Source organism: Tupaia chinensis, unplaced genomic scaffold (assembly GCF_000334495.1).
Source record: "Tupaia chinensis unplaced genomic scaffold, TupChi_1.0 Scaffold143651_1, whole genome shotgun sequence".
NCBI lineage: Eukaryota > Metazoa > Chordata > Mammalia > Scandentia > Tupaiidae > Tupaia > Tupaia belangeri.
This window is the reverse complement of record NW_006203500.1, coordinates 1812241-1823810: the sequence shown is the minus strand read 5'-3', so window position 1 is coordinate 1823810 and position 11570 is coordinate 1812241. Positions and strand designations below refer to the sequence as shown.

Sequence of the window (11570 nt, the reverse complement as noted above, 5' to 3'; positions counted from 1 at the left end):
CGCCTGGCGTGAGTTTTAAGCCACCGGGTCCGGGACGCGAACCGTGGTCGACTACGTGGGAGCCCAGCGACATAGCCATTACGTTAACTGCTGGTTCCCAATCCAGTACATGATTTGAAATACTTTCTCGCATTCTGTAGTTTGTCTTTTCACTTTCCTGATAGTGTCCCTTTATGCAAGTTCTTAATTTTGGTGAAATTCAATTTACCTATTTTCTATTGTCATTGCTTGTCTTTTTCATTCTTTCTTTTCCTCTCTTTCTTTTTTTTTTTTTGGTTGTGGTTGTTAATTTGCCAAAGGGCATCTGTACTTGTCAGAGAGCCATGGAGAAACGGAGAGAGAGAAAGCACCCTATCCAATGGGACATATTCACACTGTAACCCCTTCTCCATTTCTCTGTCCTGCTGGGATCTGGGGCACACACACTTGCACCTGGCATGTTTTTCAAGCCACCAGGCCAGGATTTAAACTGTGGTAGGCCATGTAGGATCTGGTTCCCTTAACCACTGGACTACAGGCCTGCCCAGCCCTTTTGGTGTTGTATGGAAGAATCCATTGCTGAATCCAAGGTCATGAAGATTTACCTTTATGTTTTCTTCAATGAGTTTTATAATCTCAACTCTTAAATAAAACAGCATTTTAATGCAGCATATTTGAAAATCGAGATGAATGCAAAAAGTCCACAATGAACAAAACACAACATTTTAAATAAAAACGAGATGTGCCTGTGCACCCATCCTCTCCCTTGGGAGGGCCTGGCAGAGAGAGTCCTGTGGCCCAGAGCTGCTTTTGGCTGATGGCAGAGCTTGGTCCCCCTGCTGGCAACACGGAGAGGAGAGCAGTGTTTCTGCTGCAAGTCCTTGAGAAGGGGAAGGCATGCACCCTGGCTGCAGCCCAGTGAGGCGGTAAATCTGGCAGGACATACAGGCCAGAAATGACCTCGTGCCCGCGTGTTACGCGCTTCCCAGTGGGACTGTACAGAACTTGAAAGTGACAGCTGTCACAAAGGAACTCTGACTGCAGCCTCCTCCCCAGGAGGGTCCCCACTAGGTCTGGCGGGGGTCGGAGGAGAGGGAGGCAGGAGCGGGCTGGACCACAGGGGCGCATCCCTAGGCCCTCCGGCTCTGGGCTCCCAGGCGAATGAGGCAGGCTGGTGCGCCCCTCGCGCCTGGTCCGGGTTCTTGCGGACGCCCCTCCCAGCACCGCCCCGGGGAGAGCTTGCAGGCGGGGTGCTGTGGGGCGGAGCTTCAGGGACTGCCGACTTTCCCCGCCAGGGCGCTTCTGTCTGAAACCCCCAGTGAGCGAGAGGGAGAGCGCGGCCACCTCGCCCCGCCCCAGGGTGTCCCGCCCTATTCGTGCCGAACTCCACCCTCTCCCCGGAAGGTCGTGGCCGCGACGAGCCCGGAGTCCTTAGCTTCTTTGAACCTCGGGGCCCCTGAAGTCTGGAGCCCCTGCAGCCCGAAATCCCTGAACCCCAAACCAGCGCACCATGGCGGCGTCCGCTCCGCTGCGCGACTGCCAGGTACGCGGAAGTCGCGCTAGCCGGGTCCTCCGAGGTCCCAGGGTCGCCAGGCGCCAGGCAGGACGGGATGGGACCTGTGGGTAACCCGGGTGGGTCAGGCCGGGGGCGCGGGCGGGCACCGGCGAGGCGGGCACCGGCGAGGCGTCCTGGCGGTGCACCTGGTCCGGCGCTAGGGCGCTTCCGCGGCCGCGCGTGGAGGGGCCTCCCGGGGGGCCCTTCAACGAGGAAAACAAACCAGGCCTGTTGGGGTTTCAGGAAGACTCTCCGGACCTCCTAAAAACAAACTCATTGAGCATGCGTGGTACAGCAGGGACACCTGGTGACCGAGCAGGGAACCTGAGCCCATGTTGCCAACAAGGAAGGTTGAGGTCAGAGGACCAAGCAGCCAGTCCGCAGCAGCCACCCAATACCCAGCCCTCTGTGCTGGCCAGGAACCAAGGGCATTTCCTCTGCCGGGGGGAGCCACTGAACTGCGAGCCCCGCCCCGCTCCAAAGACAGCCGCTCCAGTGAGCCCATGGGGCAGCAGCAGAGGTTCCAGGGCCGGACTTGCCCCCTTGTCTCCTCTGATGCAGCCCAGAGCTGGGAGGAGCTGGTCCCCGGATGGCAGAACCTATCCCAACTGCGTGGCAAGATCACCACCAGACCTACCAAGTGTCTGCTCCCCTCAGGACACTTCACCGTCACCCATTTGGTCCCCTCGAAGCCCATTTTGCAGAGGGACCCGCCAAGGGTGTGAGAGGAGGACCTTGCCTGAGAGGCCGCAGCCCAAGGTGGCAGGATTAGGAGCAGGCCCTACAGGGCCTGGGCTCAGCTTGCCCTCTGGTTTCTCTGTGAACTCTGGCAGACCCGGGGTGGCCAGGCCAGGAGCCAGTGCCTGCACAGCTGCCAGGCCTTTGGAGATCGGTGATGTGTATCAGGGGCTGGGCTTTGTGGGCGTCCAAGGTTGTGGGCCCACAGAGTAAGGTCTGTGTTCCTTTCTGTTGTGCGTAGGCCTGGAAGGACGCGGGACTCCCACTCTCCACCCCGAGCAATGAGGCCTGCAAGCTGTTTGATGCTACCGTGACCCAGGTATGCCCACCATGAGACATGGTGGCCCTTCTGGGGATGGATACTTTTTAAAGTAGTAGACTACCATAACTCTGGACACTCTGAACTGGAGGACATGGGAGCGTGTGGAGCCATTCTTGCCAGCTCATGCCGTGGGTGACAGCACCTCAGCTGAAGGCCCCCGAGGGTGGGCACGCACCAATGAGCTTGCCAGGAGGGGCAGTTCTGTGGGGTGCTGGGGTTTGTTGTAGGGCTCTGCTGTTTAGGGTATGGCATCCCACCCCAGGGCAGATTAGGAATACCTCGGTCTCGCCTCTGGCTGTGCTGAGACATTCTGCCACTTGACGGTCATTTCTGCACCAGCAAAGAGGCCTGCAGCTTTAGCACGAGGAAGGGTCTCAGGAGTCAGGGCCAGGTAGTTTGTTTGGCAAGTGAGGAAACAGGCCCAGAGAGTTGAATAGGCTTCAGTGGAGGTTGCTCAGCGAGGTAAAGACTGGCCGAGCGAGAGAAAGCCAATGGAGTGCCGTGAGCAGTGTTCAGCTGTGTTCCGGGGCTCTCCTGCTCCCAGCCTGTCCTCACCCAGGACCCCTCTGTGAGCACTTGAGCTACTTGTCTGTTTCAGGCTTAATGCCGGCCCTACCCCTTCCTGAACCTGCCTGCCTTTGGGGAGGGGTGGTTTGTTAATGGCCACCTTCCCCCTTCCGGCCTCCAGCCTGGGCGGTGGCTGCTGTCCCGCTTCACAGCCTGGGTCCTCCCCTCTGTGCCAGTGCCCCTGGATCCTGCTGCTAGTTCTGTGAGGACGTAGGTCAGACAGCTGGAAGGGCGCCTTGTAGAGTCCGTGCAGATTTAAAATAGGTGTTTAAAATAGGGGACCAGCAGTTAGCGTAACGGCTATGTCTCTGGACTCCCATGTAGTCAACTGCGGTTTGAGTCCTGGACCCAGTGGCTTAAACTCACGCCGGACGCGTGTCTGTGCGGGCCCAAGATCCGAGAGGAAAATGGAGGAAAAGGGATTGCAGTGTGACCATCCCCTCTGGGTGATTTCTTGCTTTCTGTCTCTTTCTCTCTGTCTTTCTGGTGAGCATACACGCCCTATAGCAAAAACCTCTCCAAAAGAAGAAGAAGAAAAAAAAAGGAGGCCCAGAGGGCCCATCTTGGCATGGTGGTACAGGCGGTGGCTGGGTCTCACACGGCCAGCTGCACAGTTCAAGGCCTGGACTCAGTGACTTAAAAACACACCAGGTGTGTGCGCGTGTGTGCCCAAAACCCTGAAAGGAGGGAGAGCTGGAGAAGGTACTGTGGCGTGGCCACGCCTCATAGGCTGTGCTTTCTGTCTGTCTGTCTCTCTTTCTCTCTCTTCCTCAGGTGACCTCTTGTGCCCTCTGGCAAAATTAAAACATTTTTTAAATTAAAAAAATGAAAACAGTCTAGAAAAACAAATACACAAAATTACCAAAAACGGTGATGGGATAAAATAAGATTTGTCTTTCAGCTTTTGTGTCATTAACTCTCTACTATGAATGTTCACTGTGATTGTTTTGAAAAATAAAAAGATAAAAGAATAAGAAACAAGAACGTTTCTGTTGTGGTCACCAATTTCAAGGCCCCCCAGGACCTAATAAGCTGGTGTGGCAGGTCACCTGTTGGGAAAGCCTTCATTCTGGAAATGGTGGCATAACCAGCCCTAGAAAGCGTGCCCTGAGTTGGGTATTTACTCTCTCCAAGGGAGATCAGCAAAGCTACGCTTTCTTTGGGTTAGAGTCTAGAACACACGCAGTGCCCCGGACTTAGATGCATGGCGGCATTGAAATGGTCTGCAGACGCCAGCTCTGTGAGGACACCTCAGTCTCACCTCTCCTGTTGCAGTATGTGAAATGGACCAATGACAAGAGTCTCGGTGGCATTGAGGGCTGCTTGTCGAAGCTCAGAGCAGCCGACCCGACCTTCGGTGAGTAATGCCCTCCCCGGTGAGAAGCCCTATTGTACGGCTCCGACCAGCCCGGGCCTCTGCCCACCGGGACTTGGCTGGGTTGGGAGATGGCCGGCTGGCGTTCACAGAGGGAGGAATGGGCACATCCCACATGTCTAGAGTGACAGCTGCCCCTGGAGACGCCAAGTTCTATAGGAAGTGTTTTTCAGGTTTTTCCCTCTAGTTGCCGTCCCCTCTGCAAGGAGATGCTGAGCCCATTTCTCAGCTGTGGAAGCTGAGGCTCTGAGAGTCCCATGCCTAGAGGCCACCCAGCTGGTGGTTGAGGGCTGCAGTTAGTCGAGGCTCTCTGAGTCCGCAGCCCAGACCCCTGGAGCACAGGAGACAGCTCTCTAGCCTTTACTGGGGGACTCCCCTGGGTCGCTGGGGTGGGTGGTGGTGATGGGAGACAGGAGCTGGCACCCCAGCCAAGCTGCGAATGGTGGCAGGGGAAGGCGAGCACATAGGTGGCCAGCCCCAGTGTGGGGTAAGGGCCCAGGATGTGAGGGGCGAGCAGGCAGGAGGGCCCCCTCCCACCCTGCCACAGTTGGTCAGACCAAAGGCAGGGCGCTGATACCATCCTGCCGAGGACAGAGGGGGTGAGAGCTGGGGAGTTCAGTCCAGCCTCGGGGTGCCAGTAGCCGGGGGTGCCAGTAGCCAGGGGCACCTCAGGTCAGAGCAGGAGCCGCATGGGGGTCCTATGCTATGACTGGCCCCAGGTCTGAGCACCTGTGGACACTTGGGCTCTCTCAAGGTGGGGCTTGGAAGCCCAGGAAGGTCCCTGGCACACATCCCCTGCAACTCTCAGCCTGTGAGAGCATTGTCTATACTCTGGGGCTCCCTGGGCCAACCCCCCAAACACCCACCGAGTGCCCTTGAGGCCGCATGCTGGCCATGTGAGTGTCACCGAGGGGACTGCAGGCAGCTCCTTGCTGAGTCGTTTGGTGAGGGGGAGGTTCTTTGGGCTCTGGTACTCAGCGGAACGCTGGAAAACTGAGTGTATTTAGAGCCGTTCCCCCTCTGCACGGAGGGCCGAGGCTGGGCTGGGGACTGCCATCGCCTGGGCGCACCTTCTGGGACTCGGTGTGTTTCACACATGGGGCCTGGGCCGTGCAGGCTGGACTGTCCGAGTCCCCAGCTGTTTTCTAACCTCTTGCCAGCAATGGGCCACGCCATCTCCAACGGCCTTGTGTTGATTGGCACTGGAAGCTCCGTGAGGCTGGACAAAGAGCTGGACCTGGCTGTGAGGACTATGGTGGACATTTCCAGATCCCAGCCACTGACACAGCGGGAGCGGCTGCACGTGTCTGCAGTAGAGACGTTTGCCAAGGGGTGAGGGGCTCCCTGGCTGATGCTCAGAGCGCGGGGCTCGCTGAGTGATGCCACAGGCTATCCAATGCCCTGGGAGGGGGTGGCTGAAGTGATCCTCACCCACCCACCGTCTGACTGAAAATTGCATCATCTGCTGTGAACCTGCAGTCGGTGCTGGAGGAGGAAGGAGTTGGCCAGGGTGCCCAACTTAGCGTTTGAAGTAACTGGTTTTATTTCATTAAATAGATTGGGTAGTTGTTTAAGAATTACTTTATTTAACTTTATTTATTTATTTATTTTAATTTGACCAGAGAGAGAGTGAGAGAGAGAGAGAGAGGAAAAGTGAGAAAGCAAGCTGCCAGGTCTGGGACTCAACCATGGTTGGTCATGTGGGACTCCAGCGCCCTTAACTACCATGCTGCCTACCGGCCCCCAGATTGGGCGTTTTCATTATAAAAATAATATGACTACATTACAGAAATATTTGGAGGACAGAAGAAAGAAGAAAATGTTCACTTGGGGCCGGCCCTATGCCCTGGTGGTTAATGGGAACTGGATCCCAAATGGCTGACCATGGTTCGAATCCCACCCAGCAGCTTGAAAGACATGCTGGGCATGTGTGCCCCAAATCGCAGCGTGATGGATGGAGAGGGGATTGTGTGATCACACCCCATCGGAGTTACTTTCTCCCTCTCTCCACTCCTCTGTTTCTCTCTGCGCTCACCTGTATGCTCCTGCCCTGATGCGCCCTGGGCGCCGCTGCCCGCTGCGTTGCAGATGTCCGCACCCCTGACCCCTCCTAGGGAATGGGCATGTGTCTGCCCTGGCAGGTGTGATGCCTTGCGGGCCAGGTGAACTAAGCTCACCGTACACTTGCATGATCTCAGGGGCTCCAGGCCCTGACAGAGAAAGCCCTGCCCGGCCATCTTCCTGGTGAGAGATGCAGTTGTGGGATCCCCCCCGTCGGAGACGTCCTGCAGTGAGGCCTGGTCTCCGGTGCAATTGTCTTTGGCAGTTTGTTAAACTACCTTTTATTCTTCTGCTTAAAACTAGAGAGTAAAATTCCCCATTGGTTTTTCAACTTTCTGAGCCACAACCTGACGGGGTTTTTAATCCGTCAAACACAGACCCTGACCTGGCAAGAAACGGCACCTTCACGTCCCCGTGTGTGGCCTTTGTGTTCCACACTGCTGAGAAGTCGCTCTTGGTTTCCAGGAACTTTCCAAAAGCCTGTGAGCTCTGGGAACAGATTCTCCGCGACCACCCGACAGATATGCTGGCCCTGAAATTTTCCCACGATGCCTATTTTTACCTGGGCTACCAGGAACAGATGCGGGATTCTGTTGCTCGAGTTTACCCTTTCTGGACCCCTGACGTCCCCCTTAGCAGGTATGTGCTGCTTGGAAAGCACATCGTTCATCTCTTCCTTTCTCTCTCTTCCTTTCTCTTCCTTTCTTTCTCTCTTTTTCTCTCTTTCTCTTTCTTTCTTTCTTTCTTCTTTTTTAAAATATTTTTTTGCCACAGGGTGCATGCTCTTGCCGGAGAGAGACAGAGACAGTAAGTGAGCATCACCCCAGACCTTACTCTCCAAAGCTTCACACAAGGGTTTAGTTCTCACCCATGTTACGTGTCCCTCTTAGGAGGGCTGTGGGTTCTGTGACCGTGGCCCTGGTCTCTCCAGGAGCTCAGCTGAGGAAGCAAATGGACACACCTGTTGCTAAGAATGAAGGACACTCTCCTGAGGGCTCACCGTGGCAATGAAGTGCTCAGCATGAAAGGGACACCTTGCCACTCCCAAGTCACTGGCCAGAACTGATCAGACCCACCCATATGACCTGACCTACACGGAGAAGACCAGGAAGTACAGTTCTGCCCTGTGCTTGGGATGTGTGAACAGCCCCGTGTCCACCCCTCGTGATCAGTCTTGACCATGGCATTGCGTGAGGGCCAAAAGGGCTTCTAGAGTGAAGAACTGTATCAGTCAGGTTTTCCAGAGACACAACCTATGGGATCTCTCTCTTTCTCTCTTTCATTATTGCTCTTTCTCTCTCAAGAGCATTAATAAGAAATTATTTTAAGGAATTAACTCATGTCAAGGTGTAAGGGTTGACAAATTGAAAATCTGTAGGGCAGGTGGCAGGCTGAAAATTCCTGCACAAATCCACATTACAGTCTGTCCCAAGGAAGTCTGGAGGCAGAACTCCTCCTCAGAACCTCAGTCTTTTCTCTTAAATCCTTCAGCTGATTAGATGAGGCCTTCCCACGTTACAGAGGGAATTTGTTTTACTCAGAGTCTGCTGACTTACATAGTCATCATTTCTTTGAAAAATACAAGGGCCAGCCCATGGCCTGGGGATTGAGGTGACTGAATCCTGTATGAATGACCGTGTGGTTTGAGTCCCAGACCTGGTTACTTGCGAAACTTGTAGGCCTGCCCCAAATCCAGAAAGGATGGAGAAATGGAGGAGAAGGGATTGTGGCATGACCACGCAAGTGCATACACCCTCTGGCAAATTTTTTTTTTTTTTTTGAGAGAGATTTTTGCTGTAGGGTGCATGCACTTACTGAAAAGACAGAGACAGAAAGTAAGATATCACTCCCCAGGGGAGATGGCCATGCTGAATCCCTTCTCCTCCATTCTCTCAGGATTTGGGGCACACATGCACATGTGCCTGGTGTGAGTTTCAAGCCACTGAGTCTGGGACTCGAATCATGGTCAACCACACAGTTAAACACCATGCTACCTCTTGGCCCCATGTCTGGCAAAACTAAAAAAAAATAAGTAAAGGAGCCAGCAGGTTGTATAGTGGTTAAGGTGCTGGACTCCCACATGGTCAACTGTGTTTCAAGTCCTGAACCCACTGGCTTGAAACTCATGCCAGGCACATGTGCATGTGTGGCCAAAATCTCAGAAGGAGAATGGAGGAGAAGGGATTACAGCATGGCCATCCCCACTGGAGTGTGATTTCTCACGTTCTCTGGCTCTCCAGCAAGCACACATGCCCTATAGCAAAAAGTCTACTTGGGGACCAGCAGGTGGCGTGGTGGTTAAGGCACTGGACATTCCCACATGGCCAACCACGGTTCGAGTCCCGGATCTGGAGGCTTGTTTTCCCACTTTCCCTTTGTTCGCTCGCTCTCTTGCTCGCTCCCACGCTCTCTCTGTCTCTCTCTGGTCAAATTAAAATAAATGAATGAATAAATAAAATTGAATAAATAATTCTTAAAAAAAAAAAAAGTCTACCTAAAATATAAATAGAACGCCTAGACTGGTTTTTGACCGAGCAACTGAGAACCATGACCTGACCACATCGGCACAAAAACTAACCCTCGGGAGAGCCGGACAGTGTCTGTTAACGGTAAGCACTCAGTAAACATCTACACGCTGAGGGCTGAATGATCCTGCTAAGGGTCAGTACGCATTTATTTATTTATTTATTTTTCGAGAGGTTTTTGCTATAGGGTACATGTGCTTGCCAGACAGAGAGAGACAGAGAGATAGAAAGCAAGAAATCACCCCCCAGGGGGGATGGTCACGCCACAATCCCTTCTCCTCCATTCTCCTCTCGGGATCTTGGGCACGCACGCACACGTGCCTGGTGTGAGGTTCAAGTCACCGGGGTGAACCGCGGTCAACTACATGGGAGTCCAGTGACATAGCCATCACGCTAACTGCTGGTCCCTGTACGCATTTATTTTTTAAAGCTCAGTCTGAAAGCCGCTGTCGTAGAACAGTGCTTCAGTGAATAGTACCAGCTGGGATTCACCATGCAGAGTGGTGAAGACAACACCTGTGTCTCCAGAAGAGACTCTCACTCCACCTCCTTTTCTCTTAACCCTGAGAAGCCATAGAGAGCCACATCCCTCTCACCATGACACCCGGACCCATGGTGCTGTGGTTAGAGGAGGGACGGAAGCCTGCACTGACTCAACCAGGGGGATCCGGCCCTTCCTGGCCTGGGCCTGGCTGAGAGTGACATGGGCAGACGAGGGCTCTGGGAGCTCTGGCTGTTGGGAGGAGCCTGGCTGTCCAGGGCATGTGTCCTGGCTGAGCAGAGGGCAGTGGTGGTGTTGCAGGGCCAGTGGAGGAGCCCGTGACGCTTCCTGGGAGGTGCTCCTGCATGCTGTCACCAGGTGGACAGGAGGGAGCAGAACCTCGTGTCCTCAGGGGAGCTGCTGCATTGAGGTCTTAGGAGGTGGGGTGCTAATCAAGGAGAGGGCCTGCTGTGTAGACCGAGCTGGTGTGGGATGATAACGCAGCTGAGGAAAGGCACCTTGTCCCTCAGTGGAAGTGTGGACTTGCTGAGTGACAGAGCTCGGTGTGGTCTGGATGTGGACCAACCTTCAAGGGTGGCGGTGGCAGGGCCTTGAACTGGGGACTCAAAGTGACAGACATGTCTTCCCAGCTTAAGCAGCCAGAGGTCTGGATTGGGGCCAGCAGTCCAGAGCCTCCAAGGGCTCCAGGGGAGGACCCCCCCGCCTCTCCAGCCTGGAGTGGCTGCACTGTCCTTGTGCCATGGCGTGTGGTCACATCACCCTAGCTTTGCGTCGTCTCTCCGGGCCATCTCACCATGTCTCTGTGTCTGTCTCACATGGCTGTCTTGTAAGGGCACTGCTGGCTGCGGGCCTACCCAGTGTGGTGTGACTCTGCAAAGACCCTCTTCCCAGTAAGGTCATGCTCTCGGGACTGGAGTCGGGACTACGGCGGGTCTCTGTGGGGTCGCGTCCGCCCAGCCGCTGCCGCGTGGTCAGGCCTAGTCTTTCTCTGTTCTCAGCTATGTGAAAGGCATCTATTCCTTCGGGCTCATGGAGACCAACTTGTACGATCAGGCGGAAAAGCTTGCCAAAGAGGTGAGTGAGCTCGGTCTGAGGTGGCTGACCCTTCAGGGAGTGGCAGTCGGGTGGGGCAGACCACACCAGGGCCCTGTCCTCAGGACCTCTGTGGACCTCTGTGGACCTCAGTGTCCTGTGCCTGGCGCTTACCAGGTGCTCAGCAAACTCGAGGGAACAGTGACAGGAGCGATGCTTCCGGGCGAGACTTGGTCCAGTGTCCTGCCTGCCACACTGCGCTGGGAGCTCGGGCACCCATTGTCATCAGCAGTGGTGCCGTCACAGCCAGCTGTGTCTGAGCCTGAAAGCTGTGTGCGTGGTCACGTGTGTGTGAGTGTCAGGAGGCAGCCGTGCTCCCTCGAGCACGTGCTCATGTGGTCCGTGCCCACGCTGTCTGCTGTCTCTGCCACAGCCCCCAGAGGATGGCAGCATCAGTGGCCCCTCCACGGGGGAACGGGCCCAGAGCAGCTGGGCAGCTGGAGGTGACTTGGCTACCACGGTAGGGAGGCTGCAGGCGCAGAGGGTGCGGGCCCCTCCCACCCCGCTCCAGCTTTGAGCTGGAGCTGCCACTCAGCTGCCACTCAGCTGTGTGGCCTCACACCTGTTGCTTAGCCTCCTGAGCCTCAGTTTCCTCCTGTGAACTGGGCAAGGATCCTCGTTGGCAGCAAGCATCCGTGTTAGAACGCCCTGGGCACACGGGAGGCAGGGCTGGTCGTTGGGATTGTAGTCGTTAGGCATCAGAGCCCAGCCTGGCACCGCAAGCATCCGTGTTAGAACGCCCTGGGCACATGGGAGGCAGGGCTGGTCGTTGGGATCGTAGCCATTAGGCATCAGAGCCCAGCCTGGCACTGGCTCCGTGGCCCTTGAGACGCTGGTCCTGGCCCCGGGCAACC

At 55.4% G+C, this 11570-nt stretch overlaps 2 protein-coding genes across 2 annotated transcripts in view; one reads left to right on the top strand and one right to left on the bottom strand.

Moving 5' to 3' along the window:
- The window catches only part of PKDREJ (polycystin family receptor for egg jelly), a 13394-nt gene extending 11903 nt beyond the window's left edge, over positions 1 to 1491 (bottom strand). The window contains exon 1 of the mRNA XM_027766751.1: positions 1481 to 1491. Coding sequence (XP_027622552.1) covers positions 1481 to 1491 — 11 coding nt within the window. The remainder of the gene's footprint in view (positions 1 to 1480) is intronic.
- Positions 1225 to 11570, top strand: part of TTC38 (tetratricopeptide repeat domain 38) — a gene marked incomplete in the record, with an annotated part of 21244 nt that continues 10898 nt past the window's right edge. Inside the window, 6 exon segments of the mRNA XM_027766750.1 lie at positions 1225 to 1522; positions 2514 to 2591; positions 4437 to 4518; positions 5697 to 5868; positions 7063 to 7236; positions 10623 to 10698. Coding sequence (XP_027622551.1) covers positions 1490 to 1522; positions 2514 to 2591; positions 4437 to 4518; positions 5697 to 5868; positions 7063 to 7236; positions 10623 to 10698 — 615 coding nt within the window.